This window comes from Tachyglossus aculeatus, chromosome 7 (genome assembly GCF_015852505.1).
Source record: "Tachyglossus aculeatus isolate mTacAcu1 chromosome 7, mTacAcu1.pri, whole genome shotgun sequence".
In the NCBI taxonomy this organism is placed as follows: domain Eukaryota; kingdom Metazoa; phylum Chordata; class Mammalia; order Monotremata; family Tachyglossidae; genus Tachyglossus; species Tachyglossus aculeatus.
Genome location: NC_052072.1, coordinates 37,082,584 through 37,107,997, shown reverse-complemented (window position 1 = coordinate 37,107,997; position 25,414 = coordinate 37,082,584). Strand labels below are relative to the sequence as shown.

Genomic DNA, 25,414 nt, shown 5'->3' with positions numbered 1-25,414 from the left:
AAGAGGGAAGACAGACATCAAAACAAGAAAACGTGCTTCAGTAGCGTCATTATGAATAAAAAGAATTATAGATCTATACACATCATTAATAACAATAAATAGGATTATAATTATAAATATGTACATATATACAGAAGTGCTATGGGGCGGGGAGGGGCGGTAGATCAAAGGGAGCGAGTCAGGGTGATATGGGAGCGAGTCAGGGTGATTTGAGGGGGGGACAGAGGAAAAGGGGGGCTTAATCTGGTAAGGCCTAAAGGGGGTGAGGTTTCAGTAGGGCTTTGATGGGGGATAGTGTGCTAGTTTGGTGGATTTGAGGAGGAGGGCATTCCAGGCTAGGGGTTGACAGCGGGACAGGTGAGAACGAGGCACAGTGAGACAGCGTGCGGGCTGGGCTGTAGAAGGAGTGAAGGGAGGTGAGGTAAGAAGGGGCAAGGTGATGGAGAGCTCTGAAGCCAGTAGTGATGTGGAAGAGAAGAATGGATAAATAGGAAGGCGAGAGCCGATTGAGTGCCTGAAAGTTAATGGCCAGGAGATTCTGCTTGATGCAGAGAGGAGTGGGGAGACGTGCCAAAAGGAGAAAATGGAGATGAGCAACAGAGTGAAGAGTGGATGAAAGGGAAGACTAGAGCAGGGAAATCAACAAGGAGAGTGATGCAGAGTGAAACGTGGTAGGTGCTTGGATGGAGTCTGTAAATAGGGTGCAGGAAGAACCGACAAGATTTGGCAGCAAAATTAACGTAGGGGGAGGTTGAAAGAGAGGCGGAAGTAAAGGATAAATGCCGAGGTGGTGGGCTCGAGAGATAGGAAGAATGGTAGTTGCTCTCCACTGGGATCGGTAAGTTAGTTGGAGGAGAAAATTAGGGAGTTGAGGCGTTCCGTTTGGCACATATTGTGTTTGAAATGTTACCGAAATACCCGTGCAGCTCCGTCCTGGAAGCAGGAGAAAATGTGCAATTGCTAGGAAGGAGAAAGACCAAAGCAGGAAAGGTAGCTTTGGGAATCCTCTACAAAGAGGAGGCAGTTGAAGCCATGGGAGGAGGCGAGTTTCCCAAGCGAGTGAATGTAAATTGAGACGAGAAGGGGACCCAGAATAGAGCCTTTAAAGCACACTCCAGTTAGGGAGTGATTTTATATGTACTTGGGGTGTTTTTGTAGATGGGGTTGTGGTCTGTAGTGAGCTACTCACTCTCCTTTGCCAGTCCCCTTGGCCCAACCGCATACAATGTGTGGTGATTAGTTGGGATAAGGACTGTGGCTGTGGAACAAATGGTCTCTGAGTGACCCTCTCAAGAGCAGGCAGTGCTTGGTCCTCCCTCATCTGGTTCTTATTTCGTTGTTGCCGAATGGAGGACGTCGGGGATCCCAATATTGGGAATGTTTGCTTAAAATCCAGTGGTTTGAGAATTGGTCTGTATCCAACAGGGAATCAAACCTATGGGTAGTCTGAGAAAAGAGAATGGGCTGAAATAAAAATTTACAGTTTACAGTTGCCTGTCTTTTGGGGGTGCACGATTTCTAGGGCCCAGTCATCTGCAAACAGCAATTGGTGAATGACGGTTTCTAGGACTTCAGATGATGTTTGCTATTTGAGTGGGCAGTTTCCCAAAAGAAGGAGGTTTTCTCTAACCCCTCCATGCCGGGCATGTTGCATCGTCCAGCTTGGCTGTGGAGAATAAGGTGTTCAGAACTAGGCCCAATGAACAGGCCTGTTTTGTTCCACTGGTGGTTTGCTCACTTTGGCAGTACAGATTATAGTGGCGTGAACGGTAGGGAAAGGGCCCAGAAAGTGGACGAGGTCAGCTCAAGCAACTTTTACCCTCCAAATCAATCAATCAATCGTATTTATTGAGCGCTTACTGTGTGCAGAGCACTGTGCTAAGCGCTTGGGAAGTACAAGTCGGCAACATATAGAGACAGTCCCTACCCAACAGTGGGCTCCAAAGTGAGCAGCTGCTATTGTTGATGGTGATGATGATAATGATGGCATTTATTAAGCGCTTACTATGTGCAAAGCACCGTTCTAAGCGCTGGGGAGATTACAAGGTGATCAGGTTGTCCCCCGGGGGGCTCACAGACTTAATCCCCATTTTACAGGTGAGGTAACTGAAGCACAGAGAAGTTAAGTGACTTGCCCAAAGTCACACAGCTGACAGCTGGCAGAGCGCCTGGATTTGAACCCATGACCTCTGACTCCAAAGCCCGGGCTCTTTTCCACTGAGCCACGCTGCTTCTTTAATGTTCTCTATTGTTGCCACCGCTGCTACCACCCAACGGCTGTTCGGAACTCAGAGGGCCCTGATGCTCTTCCTGGAGGTTCAAACTCTGGGTTTAAGAAGCATCTATCTACACGGCAATTGGAAAATCAGTGCAGATAAAGAATACGGACAGATCATTCCGTTATTTGTGAGAAGCAGCATGGCTCAGTGGAAAGAGCCCGGGCTTCGGAGTCAGAGGTCAGGGGTTCAAATCCCAGCTCTACCAATTGTCAGCTGGGTGACTTTGGGCAAGTCACTTCACTTCTCTGTGCCTCAGTTCCCTCATCTGTAAAAATGGGGATTAAGACTGTGAGCCCCACGTGGGACAGCTTGGTCACCTTGTATCCCCCCCAGCGCTTAGAACAGTGCTTTGCACATAGTAAGCGCTTAACAAATACCATCATTATTATTAAATACGGTACTTTGCAAGGTACCCTAATCTGAGCTGGATGAGGTGGTTTTAATATCTTGAAGTTGAGGTGGGAGGAGGGGGGTGGAACATCTCGAGTTTTCTTGACCAAAGAAAATGTCCTGAACAGTTCTTTCTCGTAAATTTATTTTATTGTTTGTGCATTCATTCATTCAGTCGTATTTATTGAGCGCTTACTGTGTGCAGAGCACCAGCTTGGGAAGTCCAAGTTGGAAACAGAGAGACAGTCCCTACCCAACAGCGGGCTCACAGTCTAGAAGGGGGAGACAGACAACAAAACAAAACATATTAACAAAATAAAATAAATAGAATAAATATGTACAAATAAATAGAGTAATAAATACGTACAAACATATATACAGGACATACATACATATTTTGTTAATGATGTGCATCTAGCTTTACTTCTATTTGTTCTGGCGACTTGACACCCGTCCACATGTTTTGTTTTGTTTTGCTTGTCTCCCCCTTCTAGACTGTGCATAAGAAATTCATAATGTAAATTTGCAAACTTTCAACCGGAATTGGCGAAGGGGATGGAAATGCCAGTTTCTGGTTATGCTTGGGTAAAGGGAGTAGATTCATTAAATCCTAAGTGGTTATTAATCTCAACTCCCCTGTCCTTCCAGTGTGACCCAGCCCTCTCCACACATCTTTCCCCTTTCCTCATTCTCAGACTACGTATAATGTTAAGTATTTTTCCCTGGAAGGTACTCAGATTCTTGGCAGTGACTGGCAGATTTCAAGTGCACCAATATTAAAAGGCATTTCACCTGCAATTTCAGGGCATTCCCATAAGGGAGGCATTGACTTGATAGGTTTTAATCCAAGTATTAAAGTCTTCAGATGGCTATAAAACTTGAACGAACAAACTTTTGAACAGTTAGGCATATGGGCTTCAGGCGGATAACAGCAGGACAAACAAGTTCATGTTAGCAGTAAAGGGGCCAGTAATATCGAGCTTTATGAATTCCTCCTAAACCGAGGTCTCAGTCTTTCTACCCCAAAATGCGTAAACTCTTGGTTCAGTTCATTTGTATATGCTTGCAAATAGTTTGTATGTTATCCCTGTATTGGAAGGTACTCAGATTCTTGGCAGTGACTGGCAGATTTCAAGTGCACCAATATTAAAAGGCATTTCACCTGTAATTTCAGGGCATTCCCATAAGGAAGGCATTTACTTGATAGGTTTTAATCCAAGTATTAAAGTCTTCAGATGGCTATAAAACTTGAACGAAGAAACTTTTGAACAGTTAGGCATATGGGCTTCGAGCGGATAACAGCAGGACAAAAAAGTTCATGTTAGCAGTAAAGGGGCCAGTAATATCGAGCTTTATGAATTCCTCCTAAACCCAGGTCTCAGTCTTTCTACCCCAAAATGCTTTAACTCTTGATTCAGTTCATTTGTATATGCTTGCAAATAGTTTGTATGTTATCCCTGTATTGGAAGGTACTCAGATTCTTGGCAGTGACTGGCAGATTTCAAGTGCACCAATATTAAAAGGTATTTCACCTGCAATTTCAGGGCATTCCCATAAGGGAGGCATTTACTTAGAACAGTGCTTTGCACATAGTAAGCGCTTAATAAATGCCATTATTATTATTATTATTATTATTTACTTGATAGGTTTTAATCCAAGTATTAAAGTCTTCAGATGGCTATAAAACTTGAACGAACAAACTTTTGAACAGTTAGGCATATGGGCTTCAGGCGGATAACAGCAAGACAAAAAAGTTCATGTTAGCAGTAAAGGGGCCAGTAATATCGAGCTTTATGAATTCCTCCTAAACCGAGGTCTCAGTCTTTCTACCCCAAAATGCTTAAACTCTTGGTTCAGTTAATTTGTATACGCTTGCAAATAGTTTGTATGTTATCCCTGTATTGGAAGGTACTCAGATTCATGGCAGTGACTGGCAGATTTCAAGTGCACCAATATTAAAAGGTATTTCACCTGCAATTTCAGGGCATTCCCATAAGGGAGGCATTTACTTGATAGGTTTTAATCCAAGTATTAAAGTCTTCAGATGGCTATAAAACTTGAACGAAGAAACTTTTGAACAGTTAGGCATATGGGCTTCGAGCGGATAACAGCAGGACAAAAAAGTTCATGTTAGCAGTAAAGGGGCCAGTAATATCGAGCTTTATGAATCCCTCTTAAACCGAGGTCTCAGTCTTTCTACCCCAAAATGCTTAACCTCTTGGTTCAGTTCATTTGTATATGCTTGCAAATAGTTTGTATGTTATCCCTGTATTGGCTTGATGTACAAACAACTACCGTCTCTATATGTTGCCAACTTGTACTTCCCAAGTGCTTAGTACAGTGCTCTGCACACAGTTAAGCGCTCAATAAATACGATTGAATGAATGTGTGTTTCTTGCACCAGCTTGAAAGCATCATGTCTACAGTGACCCAGGAGCTATGTTAATTTACCTCTGTGTGAGTATCTCTGTGTGAGTCTTTTAGACTGTGAGCCCACTGTTGGGTAGGGACTGTCTCTATATGGTGCCAACTTGTACTTCCCAAGCGCTTAGTACAGTGCCCTGCACACAGTAAGCGCTCAATAAATACGATTGATGATGATGATGAGTAGAATCTTCCAGGCATGGATGAGAACGACTACTTAAGGTTTAGTCTAGGTGATTAAAGTGATCAAATCAGAAAAAAACGTCAGTGATTACTCTGGATCCCTCATTTATTGGTTCCCGTATTTCTTTCTTGCTAAAAGTTGATAGTTTCAAGACACTCCCGGATTCCGAGTTTCTCATCTAATCTAGTTTGTATGTTCGTATGTATGTTTGTATAATCTAGTGCTTATCTTAATAGGCCCAGTGGGGCCTATTCTTCTCTTTTAGACTGTGAGCCCACTGTTGGGTGGGGACTGTCTCTATATGTTGCCAACTTGTACTTCCCAAGCGCTTAGTACAGTGCCCTGCACACAGTAAGCGCTCAATAAATACGATTGATGAAGATGATGAGTAGAATCTTCCAGGCATGGATGAGAATGACTACTTAAGGTTTAGTCTAGGTGATTAAAGTGATCAAATCAGAAAAAAAACCATCAGTGATTACTCTGGATCCCTCATTTATTGGTTCCCGTTTTTCTTTCTTGCTAAAAGTTGATAGTTTCAAGACACTCCCGGATTCCGAGTTTCTCATCTAATGTAGTTTGTTTGTATGTTCGTATGTATGTTTGTATAATCTAGTGCTTATCTTAATAGGCCCAGTGGGGCCTATTCGTCTCTTTTAGACTGTGAGCCCACTGTTGGGTAGGGACTGTCTCTATATGTTGCCAACTTGTACTTCCCAAGCGCTTAGTACAGTGCCCTGCACACAGTAAGCGCTCAATAAATACGATTGATGAAGATGATGAGTAGAATCTTCCAGGCATGGATGAGAATGACTACTTAAGGTTTAGTCTAGGTGATTAAAGTGATCAAATCAGAAAAAAAACCATCAGTGATTACTCTGGATCCCTCATTTATTGGTTCCCGTTTTTCTTTCTTGCTAAAAGTTGATAGTTTCAAGACACTCCCGGATTCTGAGTTTCTCATCTAATGTAGTTTGTATGATCGTATGTATGTTTGTATAATCTAGTGCTTATCTTAATAGGCCCAGTGGGGCCTATTCGTCTCTTTTAGACTGTGAGCCCACTGTTGGGTGGGGACTGTCTCTATATGTTGCCAACTTGTACTTCCCAAGCGCTTAGTACAGTGCTCTGCACTGTAAGCGCTCAATAAATACGATTGATTGATTGATTGATCTTAATAGAGAAGGCTGTGCGGTACAGAGATGGCAGCAGATTCATCTCCCCGCAGTTAGCCTGACCTTCGTAACTAGATGCTGCATTAGGGGACTGTGCTGCTCCGTGTGTTTTTCCCTGAGGACTCCCGAAAAATGCAGCTGCTCCAGACAGCCAAATCTCCCTCCGTATAGCTGTTTTCATATCACTCACTATCAGATGCGTTTCACGGAGCTACATATTTTCATTTTATAATTCGTGTTTTAGTACGAGGCCTAGATTGGCCCTGAACTGCTGCTCTTCCTGCACCGCAATTGTGATTTGCCCGTTTGCTTGTTAATCACTTAGGAAGCACACATAACCAGAGGTCGCTGTGATAAGTTTCTCCTTTTTTTTTTTATAGGATGAAAGTGAGATCCATTTTTATTATCTTTATTGTTAGCATTATTATTATATTTGTTAGTACTTACCACCTAGAGAAGCAGCGTGGCTCAATGGAAAGAGCCCGGGCTTGGGAGTCAAAGGTCAAGGGTTCGAATCCCGGCTCCGCCACTTGTCTGCTGTGTGACCTTGGGCAAGCCACTTAACTTCTCCGGGCCTCAGTTCCCTCATCTGTAAAATGGGGATTAAAACTGTGAGCCCCACGTGGGACAACGTGATCACCTTGTATCCCCCCCCCAGCACTTAGAACAGTGCTTTGCACATAGTAAGCGCATAGTAAGTGCATGGGGAAGCAGCGTGGCTCAGTGGAAAGAGCCTGGGCTTTGGAGTCAGAGGTCATGGGTTCAAATCAATCAATCAATCGTATTTATTGAGCGCTTACTACGTGCAGAGCAAATCCTATGTGCAAATACTATGTGGAGTTCAAATCCTGGCTCCGCCACTTGTCAGCTGGGTGACTTTGGGCAAGTCACTTCACTTCTCTGGGCCTCAGTTCCCTCATCTGCAAAATGGGGATTAAGACTGTGAGCCCCCCGGGGGACAACCTGATCACCTTGTAACCTCCCCAGCGCTTAGAACAGTGTTTTGCACATAGTAAGCGCTTAATAAATGCCATCATTATTATTATTATTATTAACAAATGCTATTATTATTATTATGTGTCCAGCACTGTGACAAGTTAATCAGGTCGGATGCAGTCCCTATCCCACATGGGGCTCATAGTCTAAGTAGGAGGGAAAACAGGCACTAAATTCCCATTTTACAGATGAGGAATCTGAGGCACAAGAGAAGCTTGCCTTGCCCCAAGTCATATTGCAGGCAGTTGGCAGAGGGTGGATTAGAACCCAGATCCCCTGACTCGTGCTACTAGGCCACACTGCTCCTCAGTTCACTTACATTCGCTTTCAAGAATCTTGGCTGTGAATTGAGAACATGGTGGCAGAATGAGGGAGCATTCTTCCAATAACAGTCATGTCTCTGATTTACAGTGTGACAGGTTTTTGGAAGAAGTGGTTGTGTGCATACACCCAGCTTCAGGCACACAGCGACTTCCTCACCGCAAGTAATCCTTAAAGTGGGTTTTTTGCAAGAACACAAGCCTTGTGTGTGCACCTTGCCCCCCACTTCTATGGTACTTGTTGAACACTTACTATGTGCCAAGCACTGTTCTAAGCACTAGGGCGGTTATAAGGCAAGTTTAGGCACAATCCCTGTCCCACATGTGGCCAAGTAAGAAGGAGTAGGATTTAATCCTCGTTTTACAGATGAGGTAATTGAGGCACTGAGTAGTCCCCTCCTTCCTCTCCCCCTCGACCCCCCTTCCATCCCCCCGTTTTACCTCCTTCCCTTCCCCACAGCACCTGTATATATGTATATATGTTTGTACATATTTATTATTCCATTTATTTTTTTATTTTACTTACATATCGATTCTATTTATTTTATTTTTTTAATATGTTTGGTTTTGTTCTCTGTCTCCCCCTTCTAGACTGTGAGCCCACTGTTTGGTAGGGACTATCTCTGTATGTTGCCAACTTGTACTTCCCAAGCGCTTAGTACAGTGCTGTGCACACAGTGAGTGCTCAATGAATACGATTGATTGTGTTATGGGAAAGGTGGTTATAAACTTAATTTCTTGTACTCCTCGCCCTTAATTTGAGTCTGGGAGTCAGGGAATCTGGGTTCTAATCCAGTCTCTGGATTTTTTTAAATATGATTCTGCACACGTCTCCCAGCAAGTTTCCAATGGCTGCCCGTTCCTCTCGACATCGAGAAAGTCCTATCATTGGCTTTAAAGCATTTGGTCGGCTCTCTTCCTCCTAAATTACCCATTCTCTTCTCCCACTCCATCCCCTCAATCTCCCATATTCATTACCCTCTTTCTCATCTCTCCGGTTGCCGACTCTTGCTCAGATTTCCCCCTCAACTTAGTGGAAAGAGCCCGGGCTTGGGAGTCAGAGGTCGTGGATTCTAATCCCGGCTCCACCACTTGTCCCCTGTGTGACTTTGGGCAAATCACTCGATTTTTTGTGCCTCAGTTACCTCATCTGTAAAATGGGGATGAAGACTGTGAGCCCCCCGTGGGACTACGTGATCATCTTGTAACCTCCCCAGCGCTTAGAACAGTGCTTTGCACATAGTAAGAGCTTAATAAATGCCATCATTATTATTAATATTAAGAAATACCAACATTATTATTATTGTTATTATTAATAGGCACTCTGTGTAGATTGCCTTTTGTGCCTGGCTTTCATAATTTGTGCTGTGCTTAGAGGAAGTGAATGTGTAGCATTTTCAGTTGACAGCCAATGGTATTTATTGAATTTTCATTGTGCGTAGACCTCTGTACTAAGTGCTCATACTGTGTCTACAACAAAGTTGGTAGACATATCAGTGCCCACAGGGAGTACAGAGTCACAGCTGGACTTAAGTGATAATTACATTTAAGAATTTAAATGCAGGTACACCTGTGATCCTGAATTGGGTTTGTTGGGGGTTTTTTTATGGGTATTTCATTCATTCAGTCAGGCTTATTTATTGAGCGCTTACTATGTGTAGAGCACTGTACTAAGCTCTTGGATTTAAGTTCTTACTATGTGCCAGGCACTGTACTAAGTGCTGGGGTAGATAGAAGCTAATCGAGTTGGACACAGTCCAGGTCCCACATAGGGCCCACAGTCTTAATCAGCATTTCACAAACGAGGAAATTGAGGCACAGAGACGTGAAGGTTTAGATCAATTTACAAAAAATGCCATGTTTAAGTGACTGATTTCTGAAATGCCTGGTGTTTCCATTTTCAGGGAACCTCGAAAAGTTGTCCTCCACCGTGGATCGACAGGCCTCGGTTTTAACATTGTAGGAGGAGAAGACGGAGAAGGGATTTTTATTTCTTTTATCCTAGCTGGAGGCCCAGCTGACCTCAGCGGAGAGCTAAGGAAAGGAGATCGAATTATATCGGTAGGATTTAACAACTAAACGTTTCTTTACTGTTCAGGAAATGGGCTTAACTGGAGTGCGGGACGCAGATCATGGATGGGGCATGGGTTACATTAATGCATATTTGTATTATAAACTGAAGGAATCTGACCTAGATGAATTCAGCATAACTATTAAAAGGCTAACATTGAGAATACATGCATACTATAGCCCATAACCAGCACATTTGAGTAATGTTGGTATGTGAGAGCACAAGATGGAAAGCAGCGTGGCTTAGTGGAAAGAGCCCGGGCTTGGAAGTCAAAGGAAGTTGGTTCTAATTCCGGTTCTGCCACTTGTCTGCTGGGTGACGTTGGGCAAGCCACTTAACTTCTCTGTGCCCCAGTCACCTCATCTGTAAAATGGGGATTAAGACTGTGAACCCCACGTGGGACAACCTCATTACCTTGTATCTACCCAAGCGCTTAGAACAGTGCTTGCCGCATAGTGCGCGTTTACCAAAAACCATAATTATCGCTATTATTAATAGCTGTGGGAAAAAATGAATTCCAGAAAGGAACGAGGATAGGAACGAGTGAGTAGATAAAGGATCAATGTAACTTGCATGGATTGGAGGCTTCTGCAGTCCCCAAAATCTCAAGAGTTTCCAGGAGAAGGACTGATCCTCGTGTCAAAGGCAGAGGAGAGGTGGAGGAGAATTAGTAGGGAATAGATTTGGCAAGGATGGGGTCGTTAGAGACTTTGGAGAGAGAGGCCTCACCGGAGTGAAGGAGTTGGGAACTGGATTGTAGAGATTCAAGTTGGAAGTGGGGACCGTGGGTGTCTACACCCCACTCAAGGAGTTTATTGGACAGGAATGCGAGGAGGGCTAGATGATGCCTTGCGGTCCAGGGAAGTTTTTTGGGATTTCTTTAAAATAGGGACGACACGGGTGCGTTTCAAGGCAGAACAGAAGGAGCCTTCTGAGAGTGAGCCAACTGATGAAGATGGCAATCAGGGAGGGAAAGAAGAGAGGGTGCAAGTGTTTTTAGTAGGTGAGAAGGGATGAGGTCAGAGGCGTGGATGGAAGGGGAGGAATTTTGCAAGCAGACTGAAGATCTCCTCTTGAGAGGCAGCCAAGAAGGATAAGGATATGGCTATGGGGGTGGGATGGGATTCGGGAAGTGAGGGGGAGAGCTTGGAGAATTTGTGAATTCATCAGTCTCTGCTTTCACACCTCCTGTTAAAATTCCATTACCCTTTTGAGAGACTTGTAAAACTTCTGAAAAACCAAATTTTTCCGACGCCTGATTTGTTCTGCTGAGGTAAGTAGTCTTTATGTTCTCAGCAGGGCTATTTATGCATTGTGACTCGACTATTCTCGCAGTTTGATTCCTCTGAGAATCTTCCACAGTAACCACGAGTAAAATGTATATAAATATATATTTTAAAATTTAATGAAGAGGAAAAAGCCCTGTATAAATTTTAACTCCCCCTGTGATTGCTGTTTAACATCATTTTGGCTGAAAAAATGGATGGTCATCCCTATCTTTCCTAAAATGATGACGCATCTTTAGAAAAATGAAGGGCTAATTAATTGAAAGGGTTTTATGTAACAGTTCTCTTAGTAAACGATAAGGTGATGTGATATAATCTTTCACTGCATCCAGGAATCTTCCAAGCATCTACAGGAGAGTGTGATCGTTTGCAATGTTAGTGTAAATGGTTCAAGTTCATCTGCTCTTATGAAGTGCTCATGAGGAATAGTAGAAATTCATAAGTAAAGAAAATGGCTTTCTTACAAATGTGTCCATTTTTTAATCTTATCCAAGTGGTCAAATAACTGAAACCGCTGCCAAGTGAAACAAAATGTACTTAAATCCACATTGTGTTGATTTTGAACGCAGTGAAAGCAAATTATTTAGCACAATTGTCAACTTTCTAGAAAACCCCTTCTTGGAAGAACTTAATAGATGCCATCGTCGCGTAAGTGTAGGTATGTGCCTATGTGAGGTGAAAGGGATAAACATGCTTAAATCAATAATCAAAGGTATTTACCGAGTGCTTACTATGTGCAGAACACTGTACTAAGGGCTTGGGAGAGTACAGTCCAGTGGGATTGGTAGACATGTTCCCTGTCCATAATGAGCTTAACGTTTAGAGGCTTAAAGTCAGTTATCAGTTGTCTGTAAGTCCATAATTACTCAGTTGATGCGTATCTACACTTTGAATTTCATTTTTTCTAAGCAACACTTTCCGCGTCCAACTCCTCAAGACAATTTCCGATGGCAACAAGATCGCCAGAGTGGTTTTGAATCAGCCCCTATGGTAAAAGTGCATCCGATACTGATTTCTAATCAATACGATCATTTCACCTCTGATTAAATTTCTGCCTGATTTGCAGGTAAATAGTGTTGACCTGAGATCTGCCACACATGAACAAGCAGCAGCGGCTTTAAAGAACGCAGGGCAAGCCGTCACCATCGTTGCACAGTATCGTCCTGAAGGTGAGACAGATGGCTCCCATCTGACCTGACGAAATCATACCCACCCCAGCACTTAAAACAGTGTCTGAAGAATAGTAAGCGCTTAATAAATGCCATCGTCATCAGCATAATGGATTTGCTTTCTCCTCACGGTTTGGGTTTCTTTATCGTTTCAAGGATATTTCCAATTTAGCTCTTTGATTTTCTTTTTTTTGGTGCGTTTTGACCAGACCATTTATGATAAAATCAAATTCAATTGTGTTTTTTTGCGGGGGCGGGTGGGGGAGTGGAGTCAACTTTACGGTGAAATTCACTTATATAATAATAATAATGATGATATTTGTTAAGTGCTTACTATGTGCAAAGCACTGTTCTGAGTGCTGGGGGGGATACGAGGTGATCAGGTTGTCCCACATGGGGCTCACAGTCTTCATTCCCATTTTACAGGTAAGGGAACTGAGGCACAGAGACGATAATAACAATAATGGTATTTGTTAAGTGCTTACTATGTGCAAAGCACTGTTCTAAGCACTGGGGGGATACAGGTTGATTAGGTTGTCCCATGTGGGGCTCGCAATCTTAATTCCCATTTTACAGATGAGGTAACTGAGGCACAGAGAAATTAAGTGACTTGCCCAAAGTCACACAGCTGACAAGCAGCGGAGCCGGGATTAGAACCCCTGACCTCTGACTCTGAAGCCCGGGCTCTTTCCACTGAGCCATGCTGCTTCTCTATATGATATTATGATGGGAAAATATTTTTTTTATCCTATTCATGTGATGCTCGTGATATTCGTGTGCCTTCTTCTCGTTTCAAATTCATAGAAATGGCCTGCCATTTTACCTGTATGTTCAAGCAAGAGTTATTTGGTGATTCTGGAATACGAGCATCCCACTAATAAGAACAAACACAAGTTAGATAGGTTCATCATTCATTCACTCATTCAATCGTATTTATTGAGCGCTTACTGTGTGCAGAGCACTGTACTAAGCACTTGGGAAGTCCAAGTTGGCAACATATAGAGACGGTCCGTACCCGACAGCGGGCTCACAGTCTAGAAGGGGGAGACAGACAACAAAACAAAACATATTAACAGAATAAAATAAATAGAATAAATATGTACAAATAAAATAGAGTAATAAATCCGTACAAACATATATACAGGTGCTATGGGGAGGGGAAGGACGTAAGACAGGGGGATGGGGAAGGGGAGGAGGGGGAGAAGAAGGAAGAGTAGAAGGGAGATAAGGAAGTAGGCGGAATTCAGCAGAGACATAAATGAAATGCTAGCTGATTGCACAATATAAGGAAATAACGCCGTTATCTAGGAACATAATCACACAAGTGAAGCTTTCCGAAATCTGCATCATGACTTGCAAATCCAATTAAAGGGCCAGGCAGCTTGCTGCAAAACTAGAAGCCCCTGCACATCCCCACACAGTGGGACCTTGCATGAAAAGAGTATCCTGCTGACTCTTTCCAGCCCTATTTCCGCACCCACAATCTTCTAGTTGCCGAACCCGAGTCTTCGTGACCCGTGGTGCCAGTCCCGAGCTGACATTACTAATAGGTGAAATGTTCCTTGAGCCTTAAAAAGCAACCCCACACGATGCAACGTACAGATATTCCCGTCTCCGTGATTTATAGGGAGGATTTCTCAGTTTCGACATTCCCCGCTATCCACTTGGGTGGCTTCAAGGCAAATCCTGAGATTCCATACGGGCCGTTGTTGGGAGACCTTTACAATCCGATGCCAATCGTGGGACTTCCCAGATCAACCAGGAAGCCTGCTTTGTTAGACCTCTGTGAACCAAGAAGCAGTGGATGACTCTATGAGTGACTCTATGAGCCAAGAAGTAGGCCCAGTGGATGTTTATTTTACTTTAATATGTTTTGTTTTGTTGTCTATCTCCCCCTTCTAGCCTGTGAGCCCGCTGTTGGGTAGGGACCGTCTCTAGATGTTGCCAACTTGTACTTCCCAAGTGCTTAGTCCAGTGCTCTGCACACAGTAAGCGCTCAATAAATACAAATGAATGAATCCCTAAAGACATCGTTCGGCCCTTTTCGGGCCATCACGTTATCTGGGAAGCATGAAGATGGCTCCAATCTCATCCCAAAGGAGGGAATCCTAAAGAGATGGCAAGAACGTTGTAGCCCACCCACCCCTGCCCTCATCGTGCCTTCTACTGTTGAAGATATGGTCCTCCAGGATGGGCATCTGGGGCACCTGCACAGCAACTGGGGAATAATAATAATGATAATAATAATTTGGTATTTGTTAAGCGCTTACTATGTGCCAAGCACTGTTCTAAGCGCTGGGCGAGATACAAGGCGATCAGATTGTCCCACAGGGGGCTCACAGTCTTAATCCCCATTTTACAGGTGAGGTAACTGAGGCACAGAGATGTTAAGTGACTTGCCCAAAGTCACATGGCTGACAGGTGGCGGAGCCGGGATTCGAACCCATGACCTCTGACTCCCAAGCCCGGGATCTTTCCACTGAGCCACGCTGGGGGGAAGCCACTCCCGCGGTCAGAGCCGTGAAAAATAGAAAGATGCCACCACAGGTGCCCAGCAACTGGGCAAGTCGGAGGTCATGGGTTCAAATCCCGGCTCCACCAATGGTCAGCTGTGTGACTGGCCAAGTCGCTTCACTTCTCTGTGCCTCAGTTACCTCATCCGTAAAATGGGGATGAAGACTGTGAGCCCCACGTGGGGCAACCTGATCACCTCGTAACCTCCCCAGCGCTTAGAACAGTGCTTTGCACATAGTAAGTGCTTAATAAATGCCATTATTATTATTATTAAGTCACTCCCGCAGCCAGAGCTATGAAAATCGGAAGACGCCACCATCAACAAGTATGGACGGCGTTCCCTGCTTCAAGCACGTATTTCATTCATTCAGTCGTATTTATTGAGCGCTTCCTGTGTGCAGAGCACTGTACTAAGCGCTTAGTGTATAATATTACAGTGATGATGGTATAGGATCGTAGTGTGCAATTGCGTATATGATGGTACACACAGTCGCAACGATGGTCTTTGTCCAGCGCTTGCTCTGTGCCGAGCGCTGTTCTAAGCGCTTGGGAGAAATGCAGAGTGATGGGTTGAGCTCCGTTATTCCCTTCTGCATTACCGTTGCACTTGGGTCACCCCTCCCTCTGTCCCACAGCACTTAGGTACACAGCCATAATTTATATATATTGCCTGTATCCCCCTGTAGACCGTCAACTCGACATGGGCGGGAAACTCGTCTACCGACTCTGTTATATTGGATTCTCCGAAGAGCTTAATACAGTGCCGTGCGCTCAGTAAATACGATTGAGTGTTACTGAGCACCTATTCCACTCACAGCGCTGTACCAAGCTCTTCGGAGAATATACTGGAATGAATGTACACAGACCTCACCTTCAGTCCAAATCATAGTAATAATTATGGTACTTGTTAAGGGCTTACCACGCGCCAAGCAGTGTTCTAAGCGCTGAGGGCGATACAAGTTTGGACGCAGTCCCTGTCCCACATGGGGCTCACAATCTTAATCCCCGTTTTACAGATGGGGTAACTGAGGTCCAGAGAAGTGAGGCGACTTGCCCACGGTCACACAGCCGGCAAGTGGCGAACCCAGGTCCTTCTGACTCCTTAGCTTGTGCCCTCCCCACTAAGCCACGCTGCTTCTTAAGGAGGGACAAACACCTAACTGGAAGTAATCGAGCATCTAAAATATGAATATAAGTTCTGTGGGGGTTGTGAGTTCTTAAGTGCTTCGGTGGCCCGGAAGGGCTGAAGTGGCACTTGTGAGAGATTAATCAGGGAGGGATGTGCTTTCAGAAGGGCTTTCAAGGTGGAGATAGTGGGAAAGGGGAAAGTATTCAGGCAGGGGAGAGGGGGAGAGCGAGAGATCAGTGGCGGGAGAGAGGAGAAAAAGCCTTGGTACATAGGATAGCTTGAGAGGAATAAGGAGTGCAAATTGAGGTGTGGTGGGAGGAAAGGGTAGGTATGATTGGGTGTTTTAGAGTCAATTAGCTGGAGTTTCTATATTGGATGTGATGAAGCACAACCCTTGGGGGTTTTTTTGTAAGAGAGGAGAGATGTGTGCAGAATGATGCTTTAGAAAAATGACCCAGGCAACAGGGGTAAAGAATGGACTGGAGAGAGGAAAGATAAGCAGGGAGATGAGCAAGGAGGCTGAGACTAATGTCTTTCTAAAACCTGTCTCGGAGGTTTGCTTCTCAGTGAAGACACACAACAAGACAGAAAGGTAATATGTGACCTAGAACTATTGTTTTTTCATACCCAACCTGCCCTCTTCTGTTATTTAGCTCTTGGCCTTTTTTTTTTTTAATCATTTCTACCCCTACCTCCAGGTCCAACTTATCATCATCATCATCATCAATCGTATTTATTGAGCGCTTACTATGTGCAGAGCACTGTACTAAGCGCTTGGGAAGTACAAATTGGCAACATATAGAGACAGTCCCTACCCAACAGTGGGCTCACAGTCTAAAAGGGGGAGACAGAGAACAAAACCAAACATACTAATAAAATAAATAGAATAGATATGTACAAATAAAATAAATAGAGTAAAAAATATGTACAAACATATATACATATATACAGGTGCTGTGGGGAAGGGAAGGAGGTAAGATGGGGGTAAGATGACAACTTATGATGTCAGTTATAGGGTAATTAGATTTGGGATTTTTGCAGTTTTATCCAGTGTTCCCATTTCTATCCCCTTTTATTGATTTTTTCAAAATTTAATTCACCTCCCTGGAAACACGGTTTAGATGGCTCTACCCGTGCAAAGCCCTCTGAAGATCTGTCCTGTGTGGTGTAGATTTGTCACTCAGCACTGATTCTTCCCTCTCTGTCTTCTACCCCAATACAACCCTTCCCTTCCTCTTTTCTTCTCTCCCTCCACTTCCCCTCCCAGCGTGGATGCTGAGCTGAGTGAAGCATCTCTTGGGGACAGAAAGCCATTCATTCATTCATTCAATCGTATTTAGTGAGCGCTTACTGTGTGCAGAGCACTGTACTAAGCACTTGAAGCCAGAGAGAGAGAGAGAGACAGACTTCTCTTATTTAGTAGAGAACCCCAGCTATCACTGCTCCTGCACATTACTACCCCATATCTACTACTCTACTCCCTTATTGCCCCAACAGTAGGTAAGCGGCATAGGTGCCAATTCCTCCCATACCTCCCTTTGGACAGATTTCTTGGACTGGGAAACCTTTTATGAAGAAGACAGAATAGTTTTTGGTGGTGCTTTTGGTTTTTTAAAAATTGAAATTTACATCCAGTTCCCTGGAATGTGAAAAATCAATATGGAAATCCGATAACTTCCTCAATTAGGTGCCTTATTTTTTTTAACACATATTGTGTGAGTGTTCAAATGTCACCTAACGTTTAGGAAGTGAATGGTAGAGAATCTAAATGTTCCCACGAACCATTGAGTCCTGTGACTTGGGGAAGTTCCAGGTCCTATCCACTTACATCACATTTGCCAATTAAGTCCCGTCAGCCTGGGCTGACCACAGCCGGACAGCGTCGGTGGTGTTTCCGAGCTCTCCTCCTGCACTTTATGTGCCTCACTTGAACGGTACAGGCATCATTTGAGATAGGAGAGAGCCAGGGCAACGACAGCGGTCTGTTTCCAATCCTTTTAAATTCAATTTGAACCCATCCGTTGCATTTCAGTCATCTTTAACTAGATCTTCATCTAATTTCGTGTGGCTTCCTGCGGCTCCGTTTCAGGAGTTTCCTGCTCCAGTAGTTGAATTACTGCTGGCCTGTTTTTTGACGAGGTCAATAAACTGAAAAAAGAGCCTCACTTTTGCTGCCTTCTCTGGTGTTTGCGAGAGTGTCCTGTATCTTCCTATAGTCCAAGTTAGCTGTTTGAGAACTTTTGGAAGAATCAGAATGTGGTTTAAAATACCCTCTGCCATATTAAGGAGTAAACTTAGATGTTCGGTTTAACTATTTTGGCCTTGTTTGTGTTAGTGTTGTGCTATTTTTAATGACTGTTCCCTAGCAGTGAATAGGTACTTCTTCACAGGATCAAGTAGAAGGCTGCTATGGAAACACTTCCTGAGAGAATTCAAATACCACCCTCCCAGCTTGTTCAGGAACCCTGCAGCCAAGCATCTCTAATGGCTCGATATCTCCTCATTAGGCACTAACTTCCTGATAGTTTCCAGGCATCTCTCTCCCCTTATAGAAAGAGGATGGCGTCTTTGAAACCTATGGCATTTTCTCAGTGTTTCTAAGAAGAAGAGCCTGTGAAAATGGCATAAATATCTCCCCCCACGGCTTGGAGGGGTCTGCTGGGGGAGCATTGGCGCCAGTAGTTTGCTTTAGCCCTGACTGCACGCGTGACTTCATGAAGCGTTGGAGCAAAAGCTGTATTTTCGTCGGGTGTCATCGGTAGTGGAAGTTGCAGTCGGTTCTTGTGGATGTCATCTTGCCATAATTTGAAGATTGTTCTTTGTTTTTGACAGAGTGCGTCCTCTTTGGGGAGAAGAGTTGCTCAGGTTGTTTCTTGTCTGCAGAGCCTTGAATAATAATAATAATAATAATAGTGATGGTATTTAAGCGCTTACTCTGTGCAGAGCACTGTTCTAAGCTTTGGGGAGGTTACAAGGTGATCAGGTTGTCCCACGGGGGGCTCACACTTTCAATCCCAATTTTACAGATGAGGTAACTGAGGCCCAGAGAAGTTAAGTGACTTGCCCAAAGTCACACAGCTGACAGTTGCCGGAGCCGGGATTTGAACCCAGGACCTCTTGACTCCAAAGCCCGTGCTCTTTCCACTGATAATAATAATAATGTTAGTATTTGTTAAGTGCTTACTATGTGTCAAGCACTGTTCTAAGCGCTGGGGGAGATCAGGTTGCCCCACGTGGGGCTCACAGTCTCCATCCCCATTTTAAAGATGAGGTAACTGAGGCCCAGAGAGGTTAAGTGACTTGCCCAAAGTCACACAGCTGACAGTTGCCGGAGCCGGGATTTGAACCCAGGACCTCTTGACTCCAAAGCCCGCGCTGTTTCCACTAATAATAATAATAATGTTAGTATTTGTTAAGTGCTTACTATGTGTCAAGCACTGTTCTAAGCGCTGGGGGAGATCAGGTTGCCCCATGTGAGGCTCACAGACTCCATCCCCATTTTAAAGATGAGGTAACTGAGGCACAGAGAGGTTAAGTGATTTGTCCAAGGTCACACAGCTCACATGTGGCAGAGCCGGGATTAGAACCCACGACCTCTGACCCCTAAGGCCGTGCTCTTTCCACTAAGCCACGCTGCTGCTTGTATCTTTTCAGGCATGCCATCCAACCACTTGTCCAGCGTTTCACAGTGTAAGCTTCAATAAATGCCCTTTAGTGGGTTGGGAGGACATATAGGTTGTGATCTTGATATGTTACCTGTATCCCTTTGATCTTGGAGTCAATCTCATCAAATTACCGATGTTTCTTCCAGCAACACACTCTGACATAAAGGTTGCTTATTTAAGGGTCTCTTTAAGACTGTGTTTCACATGAGTAGAGGTAAATGCCATTTCTTCCCACTATAAACTGCATCAACGTTATTAAAAGGTTCTTTGCATGTTGCTTATTCTGCAGGAATTTGACTTTTTGGCCACCTGGGTCGATTAGAAATGACTTTGCAATACAGGTGTTCCTCCTCCCGCAGCATAGTAGTCGCAGTCCTGCAAAACCCTGATGTTATCTAAAAGAATAGTGTTGTCAGCAGTTGTTCAGGGGAAGGTGGTTCGGAGACATTTAATATAATACTTGGCTCAATCGCATTGGATGAAATTCCAGAAGGTTATGGAGGACCAAACCATTTTTTTTACGGTTGTTTCAAGGTTTATAAGGCTAAAATCCGAAATGAACTATTGTGCTCCCTTTCTTTTGACATTTATTTAGCACCAGTCGTCATTATCATTCATTGTCATATATTTTGAACTCTTGCTGTGTGCAGAGCACCGCACTGATTGCTTGGGAAAATACAATATAACAATGAAAAGGCACATTCCCTGCCCGCAGTGGGCCTGCAGTCCCTTACAGGGAACCAATCGGCATTGCCTAAAATCAGTTAACAGTGAATTGTGAGCCCACTGTTGGGTAGGGACCGTCTCTATATGTTGCCAACTTGGACTTCCCAAGCGCTTAGTACAGTGCTCTGCACACAGTAAGTGCTCAATAAATGTGAATGAATGAATTTTAAAGAGTTGTATTAGGGTCACTTGGCAGTGCTAATGAAGGGCTGGTAAGAGGACTGATAATCTTTCTATCTTTAAATTCTATATTATAAATTATAAATATAAGTCTCCCCCATAGACTGTACGCTCATGACGGGCAGGGAACATGTCTGCTAATTCTGTCGTACTCTGCAGTGGTCCGCACATAGCAAGCGCTCAATAAGTACGATTGATTGAAGAGGTTGCCACGGGGCTTCAGTCGGCTTCAAACAGCATTCCTGGAAAAACACCCTACCATTAGAGCCACTTCCCAGCCCTGTAAAGGTAGTCCCCTATATGTCCATCCTATTCCTAATCAAGTAAGGAAAGCATGTGTACAACAGAAGAAAATGTCTATTGGCTTTTTCAGTTGCGAAAGTTTGAGTAATGTCATCAGTCTAGCTTCTGCCGAACTAAAAATTGGTGGCCCTTTATGGCACCAAAATTGGTAGCTATATTAATTTTAGTATATCTGAATTGTTTTGTCCGGTGTCTTGGTTTTACATTATTTCCAAGGAGACATAGACATTAGACATAGAGAAGCAGCGTGGCTCAATGGAAAGAGCACGGGCTTTGGAGTCAGAGGTCATGAGTTCAAATCTTGGCTCTGCCAATTAGCTGTGTGGCTTTGGGCAAGTCACTTAACTTCTTTGTGCCTCAGTTACCTCATCTGTAAAATGGGGATTAAGACTGTGAGCCCCCGGTGGGACAACCTGATCACCTTGTAACCTCCCCAGCTCTAGAACAGTGCTTTGTACATAGTAAGTGCTTAATAAATGCCATTATTATTATTATTATTATTATTATTATCAAGCACTCTTTAATCCTCCATTTTCACTGGTCATTGAAGACCACTGAACAAGTTATATTAATAATGCTATTTTCTTTGTGTTCAGTAAGCTTTTATTTGAGTTTGAACTGCCAGATTAAGATCCACCAGTCATGGTCTCTTGGTGATCATAGTTTGAAGCTGGCAACTTTTAGGGATTCCTCTTCTAATCACTCCTCCCCCCCCCACCAACCCTTTCCTTGTTGGGGATTAAAGTCAGTAAAATCCATTTGGGGGAGGAAGAAAAAGATGGAGATGGGAAGAAATCGAATGGGGTTAGATACCCATTAGTACTGCACAGTGAAGTTATTGTAAAGAACTTTTAGTATGTACAAGTTCCCCAGATAATGCTAAATAACTACAGATTCAGGAAGGGTATGCAGCACAGAGCAAATTGATTGCCAGAGGTAGTAAATGAGTGCAGCCAACCTGAAATAAGCATAATTCTTAGCCACAGAAAACCGTGGTTACTCAAAACTACTTAACATGGCAGTCCAAATGACACTCAGTATATTGAGTACTTATATCATGTTTGCCGAGAAACTTCCTGTTCTCTTTCAATATTTCTTGAATCTAAAATAATTAACATCACCACTATTAATACCAACTTTTTACAGTGCTCTGCATACAGTAAGTCCTCAGTAAATACTATCAATCATATTTATTGAGCGCTTTCTGTGTGCAGAGCACTGTACTAAGCGCTTGGGAAGTACAAGTTAGCAACATATAGAGACGGTCCCTACCCAACAGTGGGCTCACAGTCTAGAAGACTAGTCTAGTCTAAAATACTACTGAGTAAATAATATATTTTCTCCCATATATTTTTACCTTCCTAAAAATCAGGACTTCTCATCGACTTTCCTGTGGCCATTTAGCAAGCATGTGAAGCGTGCCCCCGAAGCCTAATGCTCTATATTCTTTTTGCAGATCCCTGGAAAAATGTTATAAATGTTTTACAGTGCTCTGTTCAGCCTATGAACTATTTGCAGAGCTGTGTGGAAGCCGTAGCTTTTCCCAGAGCGTATTTCATGAAAATGTAGCCCACTAACTAATTGAGGGAAAATGGTTTAGGCTAGTTAAATACATCGAGTCGGAAATATTTATGTAAGTCCCTCTACCACGGTCCCGAGACACAAATGCTAAAACATACACATCAGCTCCCCTCCAGCCTCGTTGGACGAGAATTGTCCTGCTCGATCGGTCCCCCGGTTTTTGGCTCCCAGGAGTATCTCCATTCTAGCCACACCATTCCCCCAACCTCATTTTAATCCATATGGACAAGTACTTTCAACTTTTCCCCTTCAGTTGTTTCCCCGTCCCTCCCCACCCCATTCAAAACTGCTGAAATACATTATTCTGTGCAGGCATCACCACGTATAAATACCATCAACTAGCACTCAGTTTCCAGTGAAAGACACAAGCCATCTGACGGTTTTAAGGTAGAAGATTAATTGTACATTTCACTTGAACCGTTAAACGATGAAGCACATCACTACAGAGAATCGTTTTATTTTAACACCCCAAAGACATGAAACAGGAAATAGAGGAATTTAATTTTAATTTTAATTTTAAAATTAAGTCGAGGAAGAAACTCACGTTGCCTTACCGAAGCTGCCCTGCCATTGACTGTACAAGAAATCAAAGTCTGAAGTACAGATTGAAGAGTAGTTGTGAGAAGCAGCATGGCCTAACGGAGGGCACATGGGTCTGGGAATCAGTTGGACCTGGGTTCTAATCCAGCTCCACCACATGTCTACTGTGCGACCTTGGGCGAGTCACTTCACTTCTCTGTGCCTTAATTGTCTCTCCAGTAAAAAGGGGGATTAAGACTGTGATCCCCATGCGGGACATGGACCGTGTCCCACCTGATAAGTTCGTATCTACTCCAGCGCTTAGTACAGTGCCTGGCACATGGTAAGTGCTTAACAAATTACCATAAGAAAAAAAGAGAGAAGAGGTTCCACAAATTTTCATTCAACTTGACTGCTCACACAAGGCAGAGTGAAGGTAGGAGTTAATAATAATTACGTGATGGCATTTCTTAAGAGCTTACTATGTGTAAAGCACTGTTCTAAGCACTGAGGTAGGTACAAGGTCATCAGGGCGCCCAACGTAGGGACAACAGGCTTCATCCCCATTTTACAGATGAGGGCACCGAGGCCCAGAGAAGTTAAGTGACTTGCCCAGAGTCACACAGCTGACAAGTGGCAGAAGTGGAATTAGAACCCATGACCTCAGACTCTCAAGCCCGGGCTCTATCCACCAAGCCACACTGCCCCCAAGCATCCTGTTGTCAGTGTTAGAGAAAGAACACAAGACTGTACGGATAATTGGTCTGAACCAGAAATGGTATTTCTTATGATTTTTATCTCCAAATGGACCGGTTCCATGCCTGGGAAAATTATATGTATAAACCAAAATCAACATCAATTTTTTTGGGAGTCAGTAATAATTGTCAGGTACTGCGCCTAAAGATTTGTGAAGAGAATTAGCCCAACTTGATGAGCTTGCAGATTGGTAGGTGTGGACGGTAGTGTTTAGGGAAACATCATCTGGAATTTGAGAACTAAACCCTATTCAGTTGCGATTCTCTGCCTCACTGATTTTAAGAAAAGCAGGGTAAGGTACTGTGGCATTGCAGTAACTTCCCTAGTAAAAAGCAAAATAGCAGCTTTTTATCACTTCCTAGTGCTGATTTAAGGCCCCCCCGACGGCCGTGATCTGTCCGAATTCATGAGGTAACCCTGCTTTAATGGAGTTCAGGAAACAAACTGGCCCTGTTAAGGGATTGGCACTTTTTCTCTTTCTTTATTTGTGGTAATGTACTTAGTGCTACCCTGCTCAGCTTATCAGTTTGGACAAAGTGGTTTACAACTTACTTTTGAGGTGATCTGTGAAGGGAGGATAGTCGCTTGATTGGAAAATAAGATACAGAACAGGAGGTGGTGTATAGGGGTCTGTGAAGGGAGGAAAATAGCTTGATTAGAAAATAAGATAAAGGACAGGAGGTGGTGTATAGGGGTCTGTGAAGGGAGGAAAGTAGCTTGATTAGAAAATAAGATAAAGGACAGGAGGTGATGTATAGGGGTCTGTGAAGGGAGGAAAGTAGCTTGATTAGAAAATAAGATAAAGGACAGGAGGTGGTGTATAGGGGTCTGTGAAGGGAGGAAAATAGCTTGATGGGATAATAAGATAAAGGACGGGAGGTGATGTAAAGGCATAAATGAGGCAAAGAGAAAATGATCTAGATTTAAAGATAGGATTGAGAAGTGCTGGTGCAGTGCTTTGAAAGAGAGGATGAGAGGTTTAAATTATATTGTGCAGGCCCTGGAAAGCTAGCGGAGGGCTTGGAAGACAGCCGAAAGTATCAAAAGCAGTGAGTAAGAAAATAATTACAGCATTTTGGAATGCTTAGGAGGAGAAAGGAGCAGAGGCCGGAGGAGCGGATAGGGATGATTGTACAATAGTGCAGTGATGAGAAGAGGGAATAAATAATGTCGGGAAGAAAAGAGTATAGGTGGCCGTGAAGTGACGTGCCTGATGACGCGTAGGGCCACCGATCTGGCGGAGGAGACACACTTGCTCAGGGGAATGGCTTTGAGAGAAGTAGATCAGAAAGTTCTTGCTAGTGGGTTCAGTTGTAAGTGGCAGTTTGTAATCCAAGCAGAGAAATCCATGAACCGTACTTTACGTGTATTTCCAAATTCACACTGTCTAGACGGTGCCCAAGGAGACGAAAGATGGCAGCGCAAGAGCAATAACAGGAGTAGAATAAGATACAGGAAGGCGGTGATAACAAATTGATTAGGGGGTTGATTGATGTTTTCTCCTAGAAGGAGTTTGAAAGAGGGGGAGTGGAAGAAGCAATGGCATTGGAGAACACACCAATCGGAGGGTTAATTGGTTTCTAATTTTCTAGAAAGGAATGAGTGAGAGATTTCTTGAAAATGTTTGTGGCTGATGTTCATTAGCTGTCAGATTATCCTATATTAAAACAACAAATAAATTTGACTAGGAAACTGTGCTTGTTAATTGCTGTGGTTCATAATTATTTCATCCTAGGCAACAGAATAT

At 43.6% G+C, this 25,414-nt stretch overlaps 1 protein-coding gene across 13 annotated transcripts in view; it reads left to right on the top strand.

Moving 5' to 3' along the window:
- Window positions 1-25,414, top strand: part of DLG1 (discs large MAGUK scaffold protein 1) — a 241,181-nt gene that overhangs the window by 176,192 nt on the left and 39,575 nt on the right. For all 13 annotated transcript variants that reach the window (XM_038749481.1, XM_038749480.1, XM_038749488.1 and 10 more), the window contains 2 exons: window positions 9,673-9,829; window positions 12,192-12,294. In XM_038749481.1, the coding sequence (XP_038605409.1) occupies window positions 9,673-9,829; window positions 12,192-12,294 (260 nt within the window). The remainder of the gene's footprint in view (window positions 1-9,672; window positions 9,830-12,191; window positions 12,295-25,414) is intronic.